General features: G+C 45.4%; 1 protein-coding gene across 1 annotated transcript in view; it reads right to left on the bottom strand.

Annotated features, from left to right (window-relative positions):
- kmt2cb (lysine (K)-specific methyltransferase 2Cb) overlaps positions 1 to 25,278 on the bottom strand; it is a 62,485-nt gene that overhangs the window by 11,621 nt on the left and 25,586 nt on the right. Inside the window, exons 13-43 of the mRNA XM_079285092.1 lie at positions 23,468 to 23,533; positions 22,574 to 23,298; positions 20,985 to 21,107; positions 19,723 to 19,839; positions 19,256 to 19,357; positions 18,183 to 18,287; positions 17,885 to 18,066; positions 17,300 to 17,464; positions 17,073 to 17,179; positions 16,856 to 16,924; positions 16,503 to 16,715; positions 14,340 to 14,459; positions 13,940 to 14,065; positions 13,712 to 13,842; positions 12,414 to 12,606; positions 10,697 to 10,789; positions 10,351 to 10,398; positions 9,283 to 9,423; positions 9,137 to 9,169; positions 8,755 to 8,892; positions 8,513 to 8,654; positions 8,148 to 8,383; positions 7,914 to 7,987; positions 6,451 to 6,648; positions 4,284 to 6,221; positions 3,360 to 3,673; positions 1,645 to 3,227; positions 1,438 to 1,549; positions 1,166 to 1,232; positions 1,017 to 1,077; positions 648 to 880 (exon numbers count right to left, since the gene is read on the bottom strand). Coding sequence (XP_079141218.1) covers positions 648 to 880; positions 1,017 to 1,077; positions 1,166 to 1,232; positions 1,438 to 1,549; positions 1,645 to 3,227; positions 3,360 to 3,673; positions 4,284 to 6,221; positions 6,451 to 6,648; positions 7,914 to 7,987; positions 8,148 to 8,383; positions 8,513 to 8,654; positions 8,755 to 8,892; positions 9,137 to 9,169; positions 9,283 to 9,423; positions 10,351 to 10,398; positions 10,697 to 10,789; positions 12,414 to 12,606; positions 13,712 to 13,842; positions 13,940 to 14,065; positions 14,340 to 14,459; positions 16,503 to 16,715; positions 16,856 to 16,924; positions 17,073 to 17,179; positions 17,300 to 17,464; positions 17,885 to 18,066; positions 18,183 to 18,287; positions 19,256 to 19,357; positions 19,723 to 19,839; positions 20,985 to 21,107; positions 22,574 to 23,298; positions 23,468 to 23,533 — 7,955 coding nt within the window. The remainder of the gene's footprint in view (positions 1 to 647; positions 881 to 1,016; positions 1,078 to 1,165; positions 1,233 to 1,437; positions 1,550 to 1,644; positions 3,228 to 3,359; positions 3,674 to 4,283; positions 6,222 to 6,450; positions 6,649 to 7,913; positions 7,988 to 8,147; positions 8,384 to 8,512; positions 8,655 to 8,754; positions 8,893 to 9,136; positions 9,170 to 9,282; positions 9,424 to 10,350; positions 10,399 to 10,696; positions 10,790 to 12,413; positions 12,607 to 13,711; positions 13,843 to 13,939; positions 14,066 to 14,339; positions 14,460 to 16,502; positions 16,716 to 16,855; positions 16,925 to 17,072; positions 17,180 to 17,299; positions 17,465 to 17,884; positions 18,067 to 18,182; positions 18,288 to 19,255; positions 19,358 to 19,722; positions 19,840 to 20,984; positions 21,108 to 22,573; positions 23,299 to 23,467; positions 23,534 to 25,278) is intronic.

The following is a 25,278-nucleotide window of genomic DNA, read 5'->3' as shown; positions in this document are numbered from 1 at the left end:
TATCCCTTTCAAGGCGTTTTATCAAATAACACATTTCTGAGGACACGGTTGTACCCAAGGGAAGAGATGTATGATTTTAATTACAAACAGAAACTGAAGAATTTTACTTTAAGCAGAAGATGGAAAATATTATCACCCAAGGACATGCTTTTCAACACTGCTCTTTCAGGGAGTCAAGGCAGGTTGACAGGTGCAGTGCAGACACAAACCTGTGTGTTTTAAATCCTGCGGTTTGTTCGGATACTATTTTGTCAAGTCTGTTTGGAAAGTAAACACCTAGATATATACCTTCAAATGCATACCCTATACCTACTTTATATGTTAGAACAATGAGACTACCTAGTTAATATTTAATCCTAATCAAGTCTGCTATAAAGGTACGTTACAGTCAATGAACGCACCTCTGCTCCCGATAACAAGTAACTATGTCTCAAAAGTGTAAAAAATAATTGAAAGTAATGAGAATTATATCTCCATAACATAGTCGTAAGTACGCTCTCTGCATGTAAGCAACTATTTCTGGTGGAGGGCCAGAGGGTTAGTTTGAACATTAAACTCTGCTTCATACGTCCAATGAAAGGATAATGCTCAAGACTGCCATTGTGAGAGAGAAGTCAGTGGTGGAGCTTGACAGGCCAAACATTTACCTGCTCTAGTTGTTTCTGCACTACACCCTGCTGCTCCGTGACATGTTTGAGCTGCTCAGTGTCCTCCTCGGGGAACTCTCTGCCTGCCTTCTTAGCTGTTCTCTGCTTGGCAGACAGGGCTTTCTTGGACTTCCTGTGTGCCCCAATCTTCTCTTCCAGAAACTTCTGCTGCATTTGAAGTAGTTGCTGAGTCTCCTGGAGCCACTCCTCGTACTGAGCCCTCTGAGCATTATCTGAAAGAAGAAGAAAAAAAAGAACTTTTTGTTAGCAATCTTGACAGCATGAAAAACTAACATCGTAACATTTCAAGGCCTGACAGACCTTCAAACCAAACAGTTTAAAATGTATCTGAATTTTAAGAGAACTTACTGACGAATCCTGGTCCAAAGTTTGGAGGATTCGGTTTTGCTACTTGTGTCAATTTGCCATCCTGAAAGCAAGGTTGACAAATATGTTAAATAGATATTTTTTATGATGTAGTTTTACAGAACATCTCAGCAGATTGATGATTCAATTACCTGTCCAACAACTTGTGGAGGAAGCGGTGTGCTTTCAGGACAAGGTGTTGCAGGACCAGGAGGAAATCTGTGATAGAGCAATACCACGACCACACACACACACCATTTAGTCATCCAATCAATCACAGTAGCAATCCTCCCAATAGTTGCACAATATCCTCGTGGCTGGGCCATCAGGTTGCCATGACCATTGCTTTAAAACCAGAATGAATACATACACTCCCACTACCAGTGTTACATGCTCTACTCAAGAAAGAAAAGTGAACTTTTACCTGTTCATGACCATTGGGGTCATCCCCATGTTGTTCTGAACCATGACTTTGTTGATGCCTTTCAGAGCAACCATTTTAGCTTTCATAATGGGATCAGTGATGGCATCAAAATCTGCGAATGACAAACAACGCACTCTCAGTAAAGACAGGTAATCTCAAACATGACCCAAACCGACGACTAGAAGTTGTGGGGCCTAAATAATTTACCGATGTTGGGGAAGAAGGAGTCGCTGGAGCGCTGCCGTATCATGGCTTGCATCTGCCTCTGCTGATGTTGCTCCTGCCTCTCCTGGTCTAGAAGGTCCTGCAATAGGAGTGGCTGCTCCTCTAGCAGAAGAGGACGGTGTAGCTGACCATGCTGACCCATCGCCTGGTTCAACGCTTCCTGCTGGGCCAAGGTCAGACCGCTCTGGTCCAGAACACTCTGGTCCAATCCAGAGGCCAGCCCCACCTGTTCGTCTTCCCCAAAGCCACTCATAGAAGTTTCTCCGGCACTGGTGGCGTCGGGTATTGTAAGTCCAGAGGTATGCCGAGTGTCACTGGCTTGGTTCGGCTGGGGCATGAGGTTAACTCCTTGACTGACAGATTCTACGATTGGATTTAATGACCGTTCCTCAGGCTGCTGCTTTATGAGTAAACTAGACAGGACTGGGGTGGAGTCAGAGAGCACTCCCTGCTGGTTTGAGGTTAAGGTGTTTCCAGTGACTTGCTGGTCTACAACATCAGGGGGTTTCTGACAGTCTTTGACCTCCATTTTAATTTCTTTCCCATGTGCAAAAAAAGCAGAGTCCTGACTCCCAGGGGCTTCCAGCTTGACTTCAGCTAAATACTGCACACCAGAGGCCTCGGACTTCGCAGAAACGGATGCTGAACTGGATGACGCCCCAGTTCCTGTGCTTGAGTTTTTGTGGATGTCTGTGGTGTCTCCATTATCATCCATGGGATCACTGAGATCCAGTTCCTCATTAAACATGTCTTTCTTGATGTCATCTAGGTCAGGGTCTGTATAGGCAATGATGTCAAATTTCCCAGATGTTAAGAAGTCATCAAGGTGTAGGTCATTCGTCTCTAGATCCAAGTCTTTGCCATCTTCAGGATCCAAATTTAGATTATCCAAGTCAGCATCCACCAAGTCTTTCACCTCCACATCCTCAAGATCTTTGACAGCTGATTCTTCTGCATCCAGTTTCTCCTCCACGCCGTCACAGACTGTGTCAGTCTGCCCAGCAGGGGGTGCAGTCAGGATCATAGATGCTGCCATGTTCTGGCTCTCATTTGAAGCAGGCTGGCTCATGGATCTCATCAAATGAGATTGTCTGAGTGCGTAGTTTCCTGACATTTGGGCATGCTGATGAAGATTGTCCATGCTGGCAGATAGCTGTACATGGCCAGCGTGGCTGGCCATGGGGTCTAACATCCTGGGACCCTGATTAAAAGGGAACCTGGAGTCAGGTGTTCCCTGAAAGCCTGGTAGTCTTTGACCCTGCAAATTGAGATCCATGTGGCTTCCCTGCATGGCACCAGGGGGAAATGGCATACGTGACCGGTTTTCTATGGCTCTGTGTCGCAGCTCAATAAAAGGCTGGCCCATTATGTTGTGCTGCTGCACTGGCACACCACGCGGTGGGAAGTGCTGGGGAAGCCCCATAGGGTTGCCCCCCATACTCTTTGCCATTTCGGCAGACATGGACCGTCGCATTTGAGGAGGGACATCCTGCATTGGGTGTTGCCCCCGGGGAAAGAACTCTTGGGCCCCATGAGGTCCAAGAACCCCAGGTGGAAATGCAAACCTAAAATAGTATAAAAGAAAAACATGTATGAATAGAGAGCAGGGGCATTCCTAGAGTTGTGCAGCGGTGTGTAATCAATTACAGATTATCTGAAACACATAAGTGTACTAAAAAGAACAACATCACACAAACCTTGGTCCCTGATGTCTCAAATTAGGATCTCCAGGATGTGGGCCCCTGGGCAGTTGTCCCTCATTAGGGAAAGGGACACGCTGATCACCTGGAAAAGGTCCAGGAAACCGCATTGGCCCTCTCATGGGTCCTTGTCCAGGATAAGGTGGTGGAGGCCGGTTGAACATTTCCCCTTGATGCCCAGGGCCCTCCTGGGGCCAGGGTCGTGGTGTTCCTGGGGTCATGTTGCCAGCAGGATCCTGAGGGCCCCTCTCCTGTCGAATAGCACTCCTCTGTTGCTGCTGCTTGAGGATTAGCTCTCTAATTCGTTGTCGCTACAAAACACAACAGCAAGCATACATACATTTAAGCCTTAACAAGGCAAATGGGCTAAGTAAAGCTTACAATAATACAGTAGTTCTAGCTGTTAAGACAGATTGTCAACATAAGCACATATGTTAGCAGAGAACTTTTCCCTGGTAGAATTTCTGTCTGATGGCTTGTTCAACAAGCTACTGCGCAGGACAAGACGAGTGTTCATCAAGTTAGATAGAAAGGAGAATTTAGCAGGAAAGCTGACTGGGTGGTTGTTGTTCATAGTCTGTGGCTGTTGTGTTGTTAGCAGGCTGCTGTCTGCCTATGACAGAATGGTGACATTACTGATTTCGGTAAAGATTTGATTGGCCGTATGGTAACAAGATCCTCATCTACCTAGACGGAAAACAAACTTAATTTTCTAAGATGGCCGTCATTCCCATTTGATACAAAAACATTTGGCTCACTTCTGTTTGTTTGTGTGTTCTGTGAACATTGTAGGTTCAGAACAAGTAACAACCATGGTCAGATATTCAGACAGGTGGTAGAAATGACAATAGACAAAGGAACAAATATGAAATTGCAAAAGTAACGAGTGATGAGATTTTGAATAGAACACTTTTCATGTACCTGTCTGAGTCTTTCCTCACTCTCAGCGAGCGCAAGACCCTCAGAGGAAGCACCAGCCATGTGTGGGTTGTTAGACAGTTGGCCTGGGTCATGAAGGACGGTTCCATTGTTACCTACATATGACTGATCTTTCATTTCCACTTTCTCCATCGACTGTGGACGAGGGGTCATGGGGGCTTGCTCATATGGGTCATGGCCAGGTGTTTGAATGGGTCTTCTGGAGGGTGACTGAGTAAATCCATCTTCTGAAACACTCGGGTGTTTTGGTGTTTGTGAGCCTGGATGAGGGAAGGTCTCATGGAGTCTGCCCTGAGGTGGGGAGAAAAGATCCTGGCTTCCCATTAGTCCCAGCCTTGGCCCTTGTCTGCTGAGCACATCAGGACCAGGCCGTGGGGTCCCTGGAGGCTGAGCGTAGGGGTCATTAAGCATTGGTCTGGGAGCCCCAGGCTGGGAAAACATGTCAATGCTCCCTGGCCTAGATGCCCCAGGTGTACTAGTAAATGGCTCTATTGTCCCCCTCTGGCTGCCCGGTGACTTAGAAAACCTTTCTCCAGCAGAGGGCCGTGGAGTACCTGGTGACTGAGCATAAGGGTCCACTGAGTGGGAAGGTGACATCCTCTGTCCAGGTTGCGGCTGATGTGTGAACTGGTTCATCCCACTGGGGCGAGGAGTAGAGGGAGCTTGTGAGTAAGGGTCTGAGGTGTTTGAAGGCTGACCATAGTTGTCATGTGGACGTGGGGTGCCGGGAGGTCGGGCATAGGGCTCAAAAAATGGGCGCGGACCGGGTTCGTTGATGGATCGTTGATTGCCTGTAGACTGAGAGAAAGGGTCAGAAGCTGGCTTGTTGGGACCAGGGGGCTGGGCGAAGGGGTCATATGTGAAGTGGTCAGGTCTCGGAGTGGAAGGTGCATGGGCGTAAGGGTTTCTAGACATTTGAGTCATTGGTCCCGGCTGAGCAAATGGGTGCACCTGAGGGTGATGTTGGCCCATTCTAGGAGGACTGGTGAAGTTGTCATTCCCGGATGGTCTTGGGGTATGCGGAGGCTGAGCATAGGGGTCATTTAGTTGATTCTGGGAGAACCTGTCAGCAGGATGTGGACCTGGTCGGTTGAAGGGATCCTGAGCCTGAGGAGGGGGCATGGGTGTTTTGAACAGAGGGACTGAGCCAGACTCATTACTGCCAGGGATCGGTGTTAGTAAAGGCCTTGAGTAAGGGTCAGACAAGATCATCCTGTTCTGGGCCATACGCTGATAGGCCTCATTTCTTATCATGGGCCTTGAGTATGGGTCTCTGCCTGGAGAACCCATTGGGGGCCTTCCCTGAGCAGCCTGACTGGCCCGTGGGGGACCCATAGGCTTCAGGAAAGGGTCCATTTCCCCAGTAGGCCTTGGGGTGTCAGGTGGTTTGGCATAAGGGTCACTGCTCATGGATGTTGGAGAGCCAAAAGACTCATGAGCAGGAGAGGGCCTCCCTCTGTCCTGCTGCTCCATCATGGACGTGGGGGATTTACCAGATTCCACAGGCATTCTGCGACATGTATTTGGCGGTCTTGGGGTCCCAACCATCTTGGCATATGGGTCCCATGGAGAAGAGGGTCTGGAACCAGAGGAACCTGGTGAGAATACCTGTGGGGACTGAGGTTGTGAGGAAGAGCCAGACGGAGGGGGAGGAGGTGGTCGTAAGAACACGTCCTCTGGGGGAACTGAAGTGGGCGTCCCTGGTAGCTGCGGCCTGGCATATCTATCTTTAGAAGTAAGCTGCATGGGGGACATGCTGCCATTGCTGGCTGGGCTCTGGTTTCCACTGTTATTGCCATCTCCCTCTGACTGGCTGTTGGTCTGCTGCTGCTGTTGTTGCTGGAGTTGCTCATTCTTGACTTGCTCCAACTTCTGAGTGGCTTCAATTTTGGCTTGCTGTTTGCTTTTCTGCCTCATTTGCTGTTGGAAGGGCACAGTGAAAATTGGGATTAGACGTCAAAAAAGGATGCAGCAAATATCAGTCTCATGCCAAAAATGAACTGGACCTACTAACCACCAATGTCATCAGGGTTAATGTGGAGGATAGTGCAGTTGTTTAGGGAGCTTTACTAAACCACCACTTCTTAGCTGTCTTAATATAATGTGGACCTGCCGCTGCATTCCCTGACTTCATTGCATACACTCTTACCTGTCTAAACTTCCACTCTTGTTCATGCTCTGACTCTTTTGGTTTCAAAGGGTCTTTAAACAGCAGTTCTGTGTCTAGTGGTATGTTGGGATCAAACACCTCAGGGGGCTGTTGCTGCGGCTGTTGCCTCTTCACCGTCTCATTCGACATCTGGACTTTGTTGATGCGCAGGGCTGCTCGGTTATCTCTTGCCTTTTGCTAAACAGCAAATCAATCACAATTGCAAAACAAAAACATATTAGACATAACTACGAAAACATATTCGACATAAATACGACAATATAATTCATGAAAACAGAAAGAAATACGGTTGCCTACCCAACCTTTGAAATTTGAAACAAGTGTGAAACTGGAGAAATGTCATTCCTACTCGTACCAAAACTAGTGTGTTTCTGACATTAAATTCTCTTTCATAGCATTTGTTTTAATATCTCACTATGATATATTGGGGCTTCAGTACTGGCAGGCAGGCTTATATCAAAAGATGACTTTTAGCTTCCCTCTCATGAGTCCAACTACCTTACAGTGGACTTCATGTTCAAAACAGCGTGATGGTTACGAGCCGACAGTCAAATTTCACAACCTCCCACATGTATGGGTCAAGGATCGACCAGCATCAGCACCAACATCCCGAATAGATACAATCCGAGACAGGGTATAGGAAATCACCAAAGTGCTGGTTGTTATTGAACATTGCTATGCTAGTACACAAACAGTTAGAAGGCGATAACATGCACAAAGAGAAGAAAACTCCATTCATGTTGCAGATTTGACACTTGGTGGTGACAGTGAGAGAGGGGTCTCTATCCCCGGGGCGAGGGTGGTTTGCTAACTTACAATCGGGGCATGGCTGGTTAAAGCACTCCATGGATGTTACATTTAAATTGATCTTGATTAGGTAAAGCACTTCTTCACTGAAAATGTTCAAAGGATTGATGTTCTTTGCCATTCTACCCACACCATCGAGTAACTTGACCTCTTTGTACTGTAGATGCAACCAAGATGGCGGTCATCTGTTGCTGTAAATCAGGGCTCTCAATCGTTAGGATTTGTTAAGTGGGAGATCAAACAAAAGCCGTGAAAGAGAACTGCTACCATGTAACCAGTGGCAAAATAGCCCAACAATCATAAATTCAGCGTTTATTAGAATCTACACTTTTTACATTTACACTTTGAAAATGGCCTCTGCCAGATACAAATACTTCTAGTGAACTTAATTGCGTAGGCCATCGCGAGTGCTAACACTGAGCAGGCCTGCCGATGTTAATTAGTTTGTTTGTGAATGGCCAGATTTCAAAATGCATTGGCAGGAGGCAAAGAGGCCAGATGCGATAGAGGAGTCTGCCTTCTGCATACTAATATGCATCTAGTAGTGACAGTTTTATGCCTGGCATGGTTCAAAATGTTTAGACTTCGAGATAGTTGAAGAACGTCTGCAAATTCAACAGTGTGAGTGATCTTACCACATATGGGGCCCTGTCTTGTGAACTAGCTTTCCTCCAAAGTTTTGCAATTTGCTTTACTCTCGTAGACCAATCTGTAGAAAGAATAAGAGCAGGAGTTGTCATGCCAACAGTCTCACATAGCATACAAGGTGTTTTTTTATACTGTGAGACTGAGCCAGTGCAGTAGGCACACCCAAACAAAGAGCCAGAGATAAGCAGAATCAACAGCAATGACGGAGATTAAAAACAAACCTGGGTATTCTTCTTTGAGGTTGGGGAAATTGACATTGGTGTATAGGACGGGTGCAACGGTGGCTAGCTCTCCGAGTGTCTCCTCCTTCTCCCACTTGAGTGTACTCCTTTGGGCATTTGACATGGCCTCGGTCTCCCCCTCAGGCAGAGGTCCGGGGGTTGTAGGGCCGGCGCCATGGGAAGGGGAGGCCCATGGATCAACTGCCTCTCTAGGCATCTGATTAAACGTTCTATCCCTGTAACAACAAAGAAAACAACCCCTCTTTAATCACAACCCAAATCCGGTTTTTGCAGCGAAAGAAAGAAAGTGAGTAGAATTTGTGAATATTTAATTAATAGTGTGAAGGAAGGAAGCAGGACATCACCTTGGATTGTCAGTGAAAGGCATATGGTTGAGGGGGGAGAAGTTTTCTGGGATGCAGGGCCCTGCTCCGAGATTTGAAGGGAAGCGTTGGTTTGGTCCCATCATACCATTGATCATTGGCATCCTTGGAAACATAGAATTCCCTACACACACAATTTAAGATGTGGGTTAGATGCACAGATTTTCAAAAACAACTGATTCAAATGCTACCTCTGACGACGACACCTTGCTTAATGATGTTACCTGCGTTGGGGTGAGGCATGCTAGTGCCAGGTGTGGGCCCTGGACCCTGGGGGTGAGGCACCTGTGGTAGAGGGGGTTGGCTCGTGCTGGGGCTAAGGACTGCTGTGAAGAGATCCTCCACATCTTTGCCCTCCAGCTCTGTAACAGAGTGTAATAGTACAATGTTGTGTGTGCATATATTAGCCATTAAGTTAGGAGTAAACATGTTTTTTTTTTGCCTTAGAGACACCTGTACAATTCATCTCACTAATCTGTAAAACATCGTTCAGCAAAACTCTGAACCGTGGCCCAAGTGCTGTAACACCACCGCTCACAGTCACATGCATTAGTGTAGGATGGTTCAAAGCTTAGTTTTGCAAAAAAAAAGGATGAAAATACAAACCTGGAATTTTGTAAAGTTTGCTGAGAATTGATTCTGAAACAACGAGAGAATTGGAGAAAACAGATCAGTATTCATCCAATATGAAGTTTACAAATAACAGTATCGAACAACTGAAAGTGTCTGGATGTTTTGTCTCCTGCACTGACCATCAGTGACCATCTTGTCTAGCTCCGGGCTGAGAATACCGTCCAGGTGTTCCTCTGGGAGGGTTCGAGGAGTCCTCCGGCCAGCCTGAGAATGGAGCGCCACTGGGGAACTTTCTGCCAGGGGCCCAATATCCAGACCAGCTGTGGAAACACACACAAGACATACAAAAACAAATCATAACATGCATGCACACACAAACACACACAAGTAGAACTGACAAAATACCCAACAAAGAACGTGATCATAAATATAGCCGTGAAGTACGAACAGGTTTACTGTCTTAACAGCCTGAGGATTGCAATCAAAACACAACAGTATATGATTACAGCTCCTTGGGGTTCCTGTGTTATTTAAAAACAGCGTTTGGGGAACCGCGACGAGACAGATGGGGCACAATAATTCTCTATTAAAAAAAAGGCACTTCAATGTTTGTGTGAAAAAAAAATATATCGATCCAATCCATAAAAATAACCTGGGTTACTGCACTGCTGTCAGATTCTATCAAAATTAGGCTGGAATTTCTATCCAACTAGCACTGCGAAAAATGTCCTACTCGTGTCTACACTTTCCATCTCACATATACTGTACGTAGAAAATGATGGCTTGTAGGCTGAATAAGGTTGCTTTTTTTAACTAAGAATGGAGGACATGTACGGCAATGCTTTTTGTCATCCAGCTGTAAGAATGAGAACAGAAGACCTTCCCATTCTTTGGGAGCTGGAAGGACATTCTCCAAAGGCCACCTCTACATTTTTGGTTTCTAAACTGGCAATTTCTTGAATGTCGAAATGTCCTTGTCAGTTTGCTCAGGCAGCTATGAATTTGTCTCCATTTTAAAACAAAAAAGAAATGTCACCACTGTGAAAGGGCTCAGGAGGCTCACGAACAAAGACTGACACACCAGACGCATTGGAGTGAACACTGTGCACTGGGTTAGGTAAGCACTAAGCAGTTTATGAGTGTTAAAACAGCGGCTTATATATGCATGCACACTCAAATAGAGACGAACACTGTTAGAGAGGAAGAATGCACTAAAGCAAGGGATTAGTAGGCCAGAGCACCCTTACCAAAAGGAGGAGGTGAGCTGTCAACCTGGAAGGGGCAAAAATCAAGACCTACAAGGACCCAAAACCAGATAAAATGAGTGAAAAAAAGAGTGACGACAGAACAAGCACAACACGCTTGTGACAATGCAAAAAAACAGATACAAAAAAACTAAAAGGTGAATAAAAAAAAGTATTGTTAAAGAATGTGACATTCAAAATTAAATTAAATCATTAAGTGGTGAAAGCAAAATTAACTTTCTGTCTGAGGAAATTTCTGATCCGGGAAGGAAAAGATTCTATAAACCCACGACTAGGTGACTGTTAATAAATCTTGCCAATGTGACTGCCTGTGAAATATATGACGCACCAGAGTCACTGCTTGGCTTTCCGAGCATTCCCAAGATGTCTGCATCAGTGTTCAGAACATCAGATAGATCAACTAATGGTTCCTCAGACGTCTCTGTAGATGGGGGGGAGGGAAAGGAAGAAACAAAAAAAAGAAAGGAAACCAAAGCGTCACAAATCATAATTGATGGCGATGTTGAAACGGACATGAGAAGGTGATTCGGAACCATTGGTTTTGATGTCACATGTAGAGCCTGGTCTCGACTAAACAAGAGAAGAAACTACGTCAACACCAGCTAAACCGACTGGATTCTGAAAAGGCTTGAATTATACGACACCAAATCTTCCAACATTATTTCACTGATTAGAGCGACTGTCAGAGAATATCTGCCAAAGCTGGTAAATGGACTTATATTCATTTTGCACCTTTCTAGTCTTCCGACCACTCAAAGCATTTTTTTTTACGACTACATTACACTAATGCCGTACAAGGTGCCAACCAGGATCGAAATGTTCATTCACACACACACACACACACACACTCTCTGACACACCGATGGCACAGCCTTCGGGAGGTTTTGGAGGGAGGCTTTCGGGGAGCAATTTGGGGTTCAGTATCTTGCCCAAGGTCACGTTGACATGCGAACTGAAGGAGTCAGAGATTGAACAGTCAGTCTTCCAAACTTACGTTATATATTCAAAATCCTCCGCACTTAAGAACGGTGCAGTCTGTTCTATGCTGCAGTCTCTTCCCTTATGACTGTTCAATTTCCTTCTAATTCTCCGATAGTCGCAGGGTTCTATTTCTTCAAAGTGTTGATTATTTGCTATTTCTAACTCTTTCAAATTGCAGCACACCATTTTCTGAACTCAGTAACACCACTCATACATATCCTTTTTTTTTTGATACCACACTGCTAGATACAATTCGGCAGATTTTTTATTTGCTTCTGTTGTACATTGGTCTTTGCTAATAAAGGTTTGAAGCTGTCACACATTCAGCTGCGGATTTAAGAGGTTTTTCTCCAGTAATTTGACAATTTCTTATAAGAGAGTTTAACAAGTTCAGTTTTTTGTAGCAACTCTGAACCAGATATTGGACCCTATTCCTACTCGCCTGACACTGATTTGATGTTTACCACACCATGTGACGCAGTACCTTACAATATGCTGTAACTCAAACGTTAAGTCAATCCCAGTTGACTTCTACTGCAGTTTAGCTACTGGCCCCGACAATGAAAGCCTTCATCAGTCTAGTTATGATGGTTTTCCACTGTTTATATACACATCGGTTTCAGTAACAGCGTTTGACTGTGCTTAGATGTTAGTTGGTGATAAACTCTTTGACGGTGGTGAAGGTGCTCCATTAGGCCGTGTTGGTGCATAGTATGCAGGGCTAGAACTGACACACAGATGAGTCCGTGAGCACTGATTAACCTTTGACACCTTCGTATGAATGGGTGACATGTGGTTTGAACACGTGTTCAGGGACCTTTGTGACACCCATGTACTCCAATGCGAAAAAGGGGGGGGGGGGGAAATCAATGAATGGAATAAAAGACATCCTGATGAAAAATGCCAAAAAAATAAATAAAAAAAGTTCCCCCTGTTGCGTCAGGCTTTTCAAACACCTTCATTGACTCCTTTTTCAGGTGTAATTTATTTGGTGAAATCTTATGTAACGTCCAACAATGAATCTTTACAGCCCTTGCCCTGGAGAACTAAATGTGTACACGTACGTGCTGCTGCTGGTCTGGTGGGATGGGATGTTGCCGAGGCGCTGAGCAGAGGGTCCGATGAAGGGTCCAGGAAGCTGGTGGTGGGGTGCTTCCTCTTCACTTGGCTCTGCCCTTCCTCCAGTAAGCCTGATTCGACCCCCTGCTGCCTGCTCTGCTTGCTTTTGTCCAGTAGGTCCTTTCCAAAGAAGGCTTCCTGAACATGACAACACAAAAGCACTGGTCAATTCTCTGTGTTGACACTTCTCTTTAAGGAGTGTCATCTTACCTATCTTGACATCATTCTTGGGGAAACGCATCCCATGTCACATAGAAATTATTCAGCATGCGTCGAAGGCCCCATGAGAACTGACCGATGTGGAAGACGGAAGCTATGAAACCAATACATGACGCTGCTGACCTCACTTTTTGATAGCAGCTACCACCCCCAAACCACTTATACCCACGAGTCATCTACTATCCTCAAAGACATGCAACTGCAGCTCCCTGCTGCACCGAGACATTAAAAGCCCAATGTGTGGCTATTTCAATAATTAATGAAATGTGCTTCACTGTGTTGGACCTTTAGGTTGGACTGAGCAGCACTGACAGCTGCCGGTGTCTTAATGCACATCACATACATCTGTGTTTTGGCCAACAAAAGATGACACTGAGGACACCGGCTCGAGACGAGGAGCCTCAAAGTCGTCTCCGGTTAAGCTTTTGTACGTCACTTCACAAACCAGACAGGAGCCATTTAAAGAGCCCGATCAGAGACGAGTATCCACAACAGTGAGCTCCTTTAGGCTGTTCCTCTTTCAAAAAAAAACGATCACAGAAAGGGGCACCGTGCACCAGGGTTCGGTAAGTGGTTTCCAGGCAATGTACTTTGGATTCCCAACCTTCCCGAGGGTGAGATAAAAGGGATTTTATGAAGATATGGCATGACATGACCAGACGATCTGTGCATATGAACAGGAGGCTTGCACAACAATAAAAACCAAAAGAGAGTTGCAATCAACTGATGAAATAAGCCGTCTTAACTAACGCGATGTTTCTTCTCGTCACAAAGGCGCCTTTTAGAATGTGTCGTCTTTAAAATACTGAAGTTGTGTTGGCAAAATGAGCTGAATAAATCGATTAAAAAGTTGATGATTATTACAGATCATTATTTGTAGATATACAGAATGGTTGTATAGGAGTTTACTCTATGTGGTTATACATATATAAAAATGTCATATTATACGCCCATTCTGTTTATACACAGTATTCGTCTACAGTTCATGTCAAACAGCAAGAGTGTGCTATCAAAGGTGACATACCTGCAGATAGGCGGGAAAAGCTTCCTCCAGTTTTGTTTTCTTCTTGCGGTAGCGTTTCTTGATTTTTTCTGGCACCTCCGGTCCAGGGGGCGTCTCATCCACGGGGGTATCGGGCAGAGTCTCCGTCCACCCTACAACAAGGAGAAACATGACATCAGATAAAAACAGAAATGAAAAGGGACAAGCTATTGTAATATAGATGGATACAGATATCATAGGTGTACAGACCCTCATCTTTTCCAAAGGGATTCTCCGACATGGAGCCAGTGGAGTCCTTTCTGCAGAGGGCTCGTTTGGCTTTGCCTGGACCCTGACCTGGACGGCTCCTCTGGCGGACCATGAACCCACCAATGCCTTGAACGGAGAAGTTATGAATTTATTAGCAATTGATCAATAAACGTATCTTAATTGCAATCATGGAGGTGATTGGATTTGATGTATATCGAGTCTGGTTGTATGGTTCCATTAAATTGTCCAGTGCGTTCAGCATGAAGGCTCAGAAACACTAGAGAGAGCTCTGTGTATATCAGAAGCCCTGAGATGGCAGTGCTTCGCTACAGCTACGTCGGGCATGTACTGCACCATTTTACGCTTCAGAGGAGCTGTCTCCTTCAATCAGGTGCCCTACCCGGCCGGTACGGTTTCCTCTTCCTCTTCTTGCCGCCGTCGGCCCCCTTGGAGTCTTCTTCTGCTGGCTCTCGCTCCAGGCTCGAGTCAGACTTCGCCTCACAATCGAGGAGCTCCGCCTCTGCGAGAGGGAGAGAGCATTGACGATGAGTGACAGCCCCGCGGCAGAGAACACCCCGGCCAGGCACCTCGACACAGCCACCAGGGTCAACTCCGTCTGAACGGCAAGCCAGTGGCGGGACATCCGCCTGATTGAAATTAAGTTCACGGCTTCTACTGCTGAGGAATTTCATTTTTCAGACACTTTTATTTGCTGTGTAATTCTTTCAACTCTTGATTTAGAGATAAATAAACGAGAGGTAAACTTATTATAATAAAACTAATGAGGGATATCCTGTGCCGATCATCTGGATCGTACTGAGGCTGATCACGGGACTCTCGTTTTAATGACTTGGTATTGATCATATGAAGCAGGACCCATTCAAGCTACTTTTATTTGAAACAGACTGAAGCTAAAAACAAAAGAGACATTTTATATTTGTAAAGCACAGCAAAATAAGTAGCGACTGCCAGTTTCAACGAATGAGATTTTCACTAGCAGATAATCTCAGCAAGCATACTGTATTGAGATAACTTTACTCGTATTTTCTCCATCTTGTCCAAAACGTCCTAACACGTCCATACTTTAATCTCCACACAAAACAATACACAGATATATAACAGCAATGGACTGGCTGACTGGACAATTATAGTGTAGCATCTGTTCGGGTCTGACAACTGTTCAGCTCTGCTCCACAGACTCTGATGCAATCGTTTCAGATTTTCTTCATTTTCAGTCTGGTTTTGTTGATTTTCCAGCTAGTCGCGGTAAAACGTTGTGTTACAGTGATGCTCGCTAACCGGAGAGGTTTGACGGTGATATAAGTTTCTAAAACGTTACGTTTCTAAGTAAAAACCTGTGGAGCGAACATTAGCAGAGTACGTAAGCACATCATTACCTAGCGACAGCACTTCTATGCAACTACTGCACTCGTAGGAAACTAGTTTTGGTGAGGGCGGCTGAGCTTGAGCAGCCGAATATGAATACGATCGGACCGGCACCCCCCCCCCCCCCCCGGCTTGAAAGCTAACGTATGGAAGCATTTTACTTCTTCAGCTAAAGTCATGGAGTCACTGAGGAAAGCGAGTAGGATGGTAGGACAGGCTGTGAGTGGACGTCCGTTACCACAGAATCTTGTGTGACCATAACCGCGCACTTTACCACTGCATGTAGTTTTACCACATGTTCCAGAAAGAGCTATTTTTGTATGAGAGCTGGTACAGAATGCTCATTTCCAATAACAGGAGGATTTGTAAGTCTGTATTATTTATTGGTGAATAAGGCACCTTGTAACGTCAAATGACATTCTGAATTCAGTGTCTTCATACGAGGATGCTGCTACAGGCCGGATTTTATTCATTTTATTGTTGGTTCTCTTTGCAATGCTTGTAAATGTAACTCTTCAGTTGACACGTCTCTTCTCTTCGTTACTAATATTGAATTAATAAAAGATGATGGAAGTAAATTCATCTGTCTTTAACTATGAATCATTACAAATATGCAGTGTTGTTAAAATAGCAGATAGTAACAGTGAGAAAAAAAAACCATCTATCGAAACATTTTGATGCATCAAGAAGAATTGATAATCGTTTTATAATCGCATCGTAGGAATCGGAATCAAATCAAACCGTGTGGTGCCTAAAGATTCACATTTTACACTGTGATCGGTAAGCTTTTGCTTTTATCTGTTTGTTGTAAGTTTCCTATCCTGGATATATCATTCAAGCGCATATTGTAGAGCCTTCCTTCTGCTTCTCTCTGAAATTGCTTTTTCCCCAAAAAATTTGATAATATTTCTTGAGGGAGTGCAGTTAGTAACAGTGTGGGCTCCACGGTAGCTCTGACAGCTTGACTGAGTAGCAGCAGGGGGACATGGCTTAGCGAAGGGTCAATTGGTTCAGCTTTAGCAATTTTAAGTGTGAACTTTGCAGCCGTATGATGGTGAAAAACATTTAAAGACAAACTAGGAGAAACACACAAACAGAAAAGCCAATACAGACAGTCCAAGACACTGTACTGAAGGCCTCTAATAAGCACTCTGAGATGAAAGAAGAAGACAAGTACCTCTGTTGTCCTCTATGTCTTCATCACGACAGTGCTCTGAGAGGGGGTCTACAGGAGCCTGAAGAACTGCCACACTGTTCTGGTTAATGATCTTCAGCTTCAGCTTGGGCTTCGGTTTCCTGCGCCGCGACGCCGTAGCAGACAAACTCTGGAGCTGGCAAAGCCCCGACTCTGTCAAACAAACCCCGTCCTGGGTGTAGGTCCTCAACAGATCTGAAAAGACCAATGAAAACAATTATGGTTGGAGCGGGCATCTACTGTAGAAACCAAATCAATATTTTGTAGAGAGAGAGAGAGAGAGACATTTTCTTTTATGCTGTTATAATGCACCAATTTAGAAGCTCTGAACTCACCCATTTCTTTAGCCTTTGTGACAATCTGCGTCATAACTACAGGCTCAATGTCTCTGGCCTTGGTCACAACTGCAGCAGCACAGGACACACAAAAGACGTTAAAAACAAACCAGCAGAGACGAGGGACTTGAATGTCAATAGTTGAGTCTATGCCCTGTACAGCACACACACACACACACACACACACACACACACACACACACACACACACACACACCTTTAGTAGTCTTAAAAGCTCGACACATTGTGCAGTCAAAGTTATTGTCTGCAGCCTTTTCTACATCTTCGTCTGAATGGAGAGCCTGACAAGAAGCGTGGAACCATCTGTAGATAGAAGAGAAGGTTTAGATGAGAAGCAATTCGTCAAAAAAATAAGACATTTAAAAATGTTTTTATTCACAGAGGCCAGTTATCCTGAGCCTGAGTTTTGTTGTAGAAACCCACCTGTCACATTGGCGACACTGCACAATCACGGTGCCTTCGCTGTAGTCCAGCAGGCAGATGGGGCATGTTGCAAGGCTGGCACAGGGGGCGCATTGGGTGTAATTATTCTGCCACTCACACCTTAGGCCTGGGGTAGTGGCACCACACTGCGTACAGGACACACACCTGCAGGAGAGACGGAGGACAGAGGTCATTCTAGCGATCAACTGTATCGCCGGCTCACCATGATGCAAATGTAAGTTGTGAATATTTCTAGGAATTCTTAAAAAGGTAATCTCGAATTCAGTCGATCCCCTCTGCATACAAATATTCAAAACATTGACTTTACATGTCTTTGTATATGTTAAAAAAGGGGGATTTTTTGGGGCTGATTTTCAAACAGAGGGACGAGAAGGCATTACAAAAAAAAATATGAATTGATCTGGAAGAGGTGGAATGTGGTAAATTGCCTGAACCGCGTACTGTCAAAAAAACAAACAGAATGATCAGAGCTCTTTTGGTAAACCGAACACACACATTCTTTTCTAACTTGAAGGATTGCCTGTTTCAAGCTACTTTTGGCTGAGACGATCGTTCATCACTCACCATTTGCACTTCCAGCTGTCCTTGGGAACGTTTTGCAATGGAGGGTCCAGGCAGTAGGTGTGATAGCTGATGTCACAGTCATCACACAGTAGCAAGCGGCCAGGATCCGTGGCCTGGCCGCAGGCCTCGCACACTGTACACTCCAGACAGCGCCAACCTTTACTCAGCACCACCTTGGTGATCTGTGTGAAAGAGCCAATGAGACATTTACATCTAGGCCTGCGCACTATAGGGGGGGGGGGGTGTTTCTCCAAGTATACCGTGTGTGTGCGATGTAGAAGCTCAATAGTAAATGTACCTTTATGCCAACACAGAATGGATGGTAGCACTGCCCACATTGAGCGCAGGCCAAAAGACGGCCCTCTGCGCCAAGGCCAAAACTCCCACACACCACACACATGTCCTGAAAGGAAATAAGACATCATGAGTTCACACATTTCGCTACGGCACTGAAATTCTAATGGCACATTTTTGCTATTCCTATTTTATGTAACTTTTGTGTTCAAAAACATAAACAAAAGAACCTCGTCAGCTGGAGTCACTTTCAGTTTGTCATGTAGAAAGAAAATCTGAAAACTTCTTTTAACTCAGTTGTCTTGTCACCACCCAATCATATAAGTATCAATCTGTTCTGCATATTCATTCATTATCTATGTTGCTAAACACTGAAGGAAAGAAAAGGCTTTCTGTACCCTTAAGCCTACACGGACAATAAGAACAGTGCACGTGTCCTCTAGCCTCAAGTCTAGCTGTGCAAAAAAGCATTTTGAAATGCAGCGCAAAAGGAATATGAGACGCTTCCGGAAACTGGCCTTTAACTGCATTTTTTATTTTTTTTAAAAGCAGGAGTGGGCCCTTTTTAGCCTGCAGTCACAGCCTGAGAGCCAGACGGAGCAGTCTTTAAAGCACTGAACAGTCTGATGTGAGCCATTCTAGGGTCTGTGCCTTTATCAGCAGCAACTCCGCTGTACGGCCAATTGCTTAGTCGCTTTATACAAGTCTCTTCTCTGACAATACAGGATTCTAACCTCTGAATTACTGCACTACGCCGCTATCTTCATATTTACTGACGTCTCTAAAACCTCGATGAGAGCTGGACAGTAGCCATCACGTTGTTGTTGTTTGCTGAATTAAATTCAGTACAGGACCTTTGCAGGCAGAGAGTAAGAAACAATACGATCCTGTGTTACATAATCCACTGCATTTCCTGCAGGCATCTTAGTACCTCCACAAGAATTAATGATCTCCAGTGGGAGAGGTCTTTAAGCACAGATCTAATTTCAGGCCATCTAAGTGAATGGAGAAATCCACAGATGGTGGCTCAAAATGAAATACATCAGCAACACTCGTAAGTATTAAACAAACAATAACCTGTTTCAGCGTGAAACTGTCGTTGCTGGAGAATATAACCACTGTGTTATGCATGGCGTTCTCCTCGTCCTTGACTGGGTATGGTGTTTCTATCGAGAGGACCTACAGAGCAGGGAAGAAAACACACAACATAAACAAACATGACGTATTGGGATGACATAAACAGAGGCGTAGCTTTTCACGGGAGTTAATATGACAGATTTTTGGATACAGATGCTAATGAAGAGCAGTTACTATCAGCTATAACTATCTATTATTCATAACTGTTTAGTCATCATTTGGAGGTATCAAAGAAAAGGCCCTCAGGTAATGCGCAGCCGCTACCTTATTTAAAGTAAGTTTATTGACACTAACGCTGCTAAGAACACATCATCTGTCTTCAGCTGGAGGGACACCAAACACTTCTTTTGCATATCGTGCAATATTTGCCAAAGATGTCAAGATGTCAACCAGCTGACAGCACATACCCCAGGGTTCATGCCGGGACTCACTCCATTCTTGCCTCTGGCCCTGCCCCGTCCAGCTCTACCCGACAGGCCGGCCCCTCGAGGCCTCCTCCTCCCAGGGAAGCCTGAGCCTCGACCCTGTGGCGGAAAGATGAAAATCAGAAAATGCGCGGAACAGGGAGTGGATGTGGACGTGGACAGCTTGTAGGGGAACACGGGGGAAATGGGCCGACGCAAGCGCCACTGGTTTGCGAAAGTTGGCTTCTTGCTTGCGCGCGGCGCACAATCATCCAAGTCATAGTTTCCCCAGTGGATGGACACAGATTTAAAAAGGAACATTTCACCACTTTCAGCTTTGAGGTCTATATATATTCTTGACTGTACAACAGGAAGAGCATTGATCATCCAGTTCTAGCAAAGAAAGGTCATTCTGTGAGTCTCTTTTCTGTATGGATGCAAGCTGCTGCATGATCAATGATTGACATTCAAGTATGTATTTTGGCACTGCTCTGTATTTGAAAAAACAAAACTGGTTTTATAACTTTTTTTTGACTTTTGAGAGACACTAAAATTTCAGACAGAGTTGAGAAAAGTCTTTTGGCACATTTCCGCCTACTCCGACGGGAGGACTCCGCCTACTCCGACGGGAGGCCTCCGCCTACACCGACGGGAGGCCTCCGTCTCCGAACTAAATCTTCCAGCTCCTGCCACCAGAATCCCCTCTCAGTTACCCATCATTTGACACCGATCCCAAGCCGAGGCCTGACCCATCAACTGCGCTTCTAGACAGACACACTGCTTCATGGTGTTTAACCTGGCCCTGGACCGGACCCCCCCCCCGCAACTGCACACTAATAAACCCTAACCCAGCCTTGCCAAAACGAATGATCATCACACTGCCACACACTTTTGACAGAAAGTCAAAATCAGAGAAGAAAAAAAATACATATTAAGAAATACTCAAAAAGGTGTGAATAAGACGGAGAAGAGAGCGCAGCAGCGAGGACACATTCATTCATTAGTAAAAACTTATTTGCCAAATATTTAGACAGGATGGTCTTATTACACCATACCCATGATCTCTCAATACAACAGCAAAGTCAGCCAAACAGCCAAATCTTTCGGTTCCACTTCATAACGTCATTGGTTTTTTGAATCTCCTCTTCTCACGGTAAGGTGGTGGTAATTGTTAGCAGGCTACGGTATACATCACTCAGGGAGTGTGTCACTCGGGTAAACAGAGGGCTAACAGGAGGTCGTCTCCGGTGAGCCACAGTATTTACCACTCTGATGCTCCAGCCGGGGCTGCCAGAGGACTGCCTGGTCTTTGAGACGTCCCACCCCTCTGACTGGTCTGGCGACCAGGACAAGGGGGAGCTCACACTGCTATGGGGGCTCCATGCACCCTAAGGTAAGGGGGAAGGGGGAGGAGGCGGGTCGAGAGAGTGAGAGAAAGGGAGGGCGGGAGGAGGGCGACAAAATGCAGCAACTTAAAAACAAAGCCAGCGAAGAAACAAAAACATACAAAGAAAGATGTTAGAGAGATGTAGTGAGCTTCTAATGGAGCCAATCGGGAACTCGTCAATGTAGATCCGTCTATGCAGCGCTACGGTATTAGGAAGCATCTGCCGTGCCAAATATGAACAGAATAAGTTATCAGGGGGAGGGTCTGTGCTGAAGCCAATCCTTGAGTTTTCATGCAGATGCATTTAATTAAGGGGCAACGTTTCTTTTTAAAGGCAAAACCTGAAGAGCACAATTGTGTTAGTTGCATTTCACACAGGATCATTTTGCCGGGGCACCACACAGCAAGAAAGAGGCCCTGCAACCTCTCGTCATGACAACCATGTATGTTTGGCATGTAGACAAAACAATTGTGTCCGTACGGCATCGGACAAAAGCACTCTGGACTAAAGGAGGAAAAAGTTGGATCGAAGCGTCGCTAATAGATTTCCCCAGGCCTTGTGTAATAAATGAGTTTATTTAAGAGATGAGATATTTCCGGGGGACAACACATTTTGCAAACTAAAGTAATCTACCCACCCCAGCATCATTCATAATATATTATCGCCATGGGTGTGATTTTACTCCTATAAATATTTGTCTGAGAGAGGCCACGTTCAGTGTCTCTATCACAACCCATTTGTTTTAACGACACTGGGACACTTAAATTAGGGGATTCTAACTTTTTTATTTTTTCCCCCCAAAGTCACTAGTGACCCACTGCAATTGCTGCTGTAATAGGAGTTAACTTGGACACGGTAATGATAATGATCTCTGAAATGTGTGACTTGATGAATCCTCATCCTCAGTGGGACAATAAGGTGACGCATGTTTGTAATGTGGACACAAGATGAACAGAGCAGCTGATGGAAATGCCGCTGAAGTGGAAAATGGTGAGTACTCTGAGGAAAAGGAGTTTTAGCCATAAAATTTTTTTAAAAACATAATTCCTAACAAAAATAATGAGAACGGCATGAACACTGTGACTGACTAGCTGTGTGGTGCATGAACATGCAAAGAGAAGCATCGGGAGTTGAGAGAAAAGCATCGTTCGCCACGCTGTCCTCCTGCTACGCTTCAATAGTGTACTTCCAGGTATAACTCGACTGAGAAAAAGCATTAAAAACATAAAACCGTACAAACTGCTTCAACCAACCCAGTGCCACCAAAAAAAAACCCTGAGCCCATCTTCATGGCGCAGAGCAATAATGACACAGAGATCATTTAGGCACACAGGGTATGCGCACCAATTATCCACCGACACTCCGGGGGGTGGGGTTGGTACTTTGGCTCGCTCTGCCTCATTGGCTGTTCCAGCCCGAGGCAAACCAATCAGTGGTCCTCTGTGACATGACGTACAGCTTCCTACCTGTTTCACTCGTGGCCTCCCAGGAGAAAACTTCCTCTTGGTGATGGCTGGCTTTCCCATTCCAATCTTCGGGGTGAGTGGTATAAGGGTGGTGGTGGGCAGCACACTGCTGTAGTCACCCAGTGACGGAAGGATCTGGGTCAGGTCTCTGGGAGACGTCCCTCGGCCCAGAGGGGAGGTTGAACGGCACGGAGAGGAAACCATTTCCGCCAACCTTTCCATGGACGTCTTGAGTGCTTTCTCCTCCGAAGGCAGGCAGGGAAATGACAGATTGGGCTTGCTCTCCGTTGTAATGTACATCTCCATCGACGCACTGGAGGCCGAGGGCTTAACAGTCTCTGCCGGGTTATTGTGAAAAACACCCTCCGTCCTCTCCTCGTTGAGTTCTTCTGGAGCGGCTTCCAGGAACGAAGCCCTGGCCACGTCCATACTCGAAGGCTGGGGTAGCGAGACTTCCATTGGTTGGTCCGTGACAGGTACTGATGCAGTACATGGTTCTTTGGTGGTTGAGATGATGGCCTTAAAATCCTTTGTGCTGGGGTTGGCCATGCCCTGCTCAGGGCAGGCCTCTGTCTTTGCTGGTTTGATTTGTAACATGGTATCCTGGGTCTGTAGTGCCTCCACAGAGAGCTGGGCTGGAAAAGACTCAGACTCCTGGCTGGGAGCCGCTGGAGACGCAGGACTCTCGGTAGTTGTAAGCTGGGCTCTTGCTGCTGGTTTAGTTTCTGCAGGAGGAAACGCACAGCGGTCAGAAGAACACATTTTGATTGACATCATGCACATTAACAGACCAAGAAAGATACATGTGTAAACCGCATATTCACTTTACAACAACATACATTGACGCAAATCAATACGAGGTTCCACAATGCAGACCGGATCGTGTTCACAAACCTGGATTGATTTTGTTGACAGAAGGTTCAGTAACCTGCTTCTCGACGTCTGCTCCCACAGAGACTTCTAAAAGAGAGACAAGATTCATAATCAAAAAGGATTATAGTCAAAGAAATGGATATTTGATCACTCAAAAGAGAGAACTAAGAGTCTGGAGAGACTGTGAACACAAGCACGGAAAGTGGACCGTAGGGAGATGTTGAGCTTGGATTCCTGGCAAATCAAACGAAAAGAGATATTTCTTCATGCATCAATTCTATCCACTTATCAAATCTAATTCAACAAGACTATACAAGGATGTGAGTCCGCAAGTCGAGGAAACTCTTCTCCTCTTTAGTGAAACCACTGAAACACTAAAAGCTGGTGTCGCAGATCATCGATTACTTTTAGAGCCAATACACGTCAAAGAGAATTCTATATGGGTCACTATCAGCACAAGTTGAGAGGAACTAACATTAAACATGATTTTCACTGCTTGGATTTAGTGTTGCATTAGCCTTGAAAAGGATGCATCCTAAGTGATACTGATAAGGAGTGGCTTTAGAGCCACAATGCATAACAAAAAGACAACGACGCAAAGCCTTTATACGCCATCTTATATTAGTCTAGTGTCTCCTACTCTCTCTCTCTATTTGGTTTTATAGCGTCTCCCATCCTCTCCCTCCATTTGGTTTCGTGTTAAAGACATCAATACATTTGACTGGTCCCGGTATGAATAGAACTAGTCATTCCTGGCTATCAGGCGTCCACACATCGAGCCGATATACTGCCAGACAGCCTCTGACCGTACAGATAGCCCAGTCTTAACAAGGCGCCCACCGTTTCAATCCACAAGTTCCCGTGTCACACTGATCCCGGCACACGCGTGCACCTGCTAGGCATCTCTGCCAGGGAAGGGGGAGTAACCATGACAACCAACATCCCAGCGCCTGTGTGCTCCGGGCTCACGACTGTGCAGCTCGCAGGTGCTCATCCGGTGCCGATGCCAGAAAGTCAATTAGGAGATGGAGCCTCCAACCATCTTCCTTAGCCTTTTCGACTATTGACCAAGCCGAACACACATTCTCATTCACGTCACCGGCCTGCTTCCTATATCTTCTCCAGGGAATGAGGTGACGCTTCGGATAAATACGCGGCTCAGATTAACGAAGCAGAGGCCTCGAGTCGGGTCTCGTTTGCAGTCACAGAATGGATCTAATGGCATCTGTCGGTTGAGTCACGGTAAGCCCGCCCTGTTGACACCGAGTAGTGGAGAATCCTGGCAGGTGATAAACAGCTCTGGTTAATGACTTTAATTACATTACATGGGCACGCTTTGTTGGCAGCATCGCCACAATCTCACGTAACAAAGCTAAAAAAAATACGTGAAACAACTCTGCTCAGATCCAAGTACAGTTCAGCACATTACTGAAATGAAATGCCTCCTCTTATTCGTAGCAGGAATATCAAATACACTGCAAAAAAATAAAGCCAATTTTGAGTGATAGGCTTCAACCTAAAATCCCAAACGATATCTCCCACGTGACTCTTACTTTGAGGCGTCTAACATAAACCTCCTAAAGCTTCTCTTGAATCAATACAGAGATCACCCAACGTGTCTTTAACACCACAGAGGAGGGAGCATCGCCTTGCCAGCTAAATCCAGTGATGAAGCAGTTCATGACCAACGGGAAAAGATAGTAAAAAAAATGTGTATGCAAAGCAGAGCACAGCAAGCTGTGAGAACCACGAACGAGCCAGCATAGCTCCGAGGCAGGTTTGCAGACAGGGGATCTAATAACATCACCATCGTGCTGCTCCTATCCGTTCTC

The sequence above is a fragment of the Melanostigma gelatinosum genome (assembly GCF_949748355.1).
Source record: "Melanostigma gelatinosum genome assembly, chromosome: 15".
Classification (NCBI taxonomy): Eukaryota; Metazoa; Chordata; class Actinopteri; order Perciformes; family Zoarcidae; genus Melanostigma; species Melanostigma gelatinosum.
The sequence above is the reverse complement of the archived record's forward strand: the minus strand, read 5'-3'. Positions and strand labels throughout refer to the sequence as shown.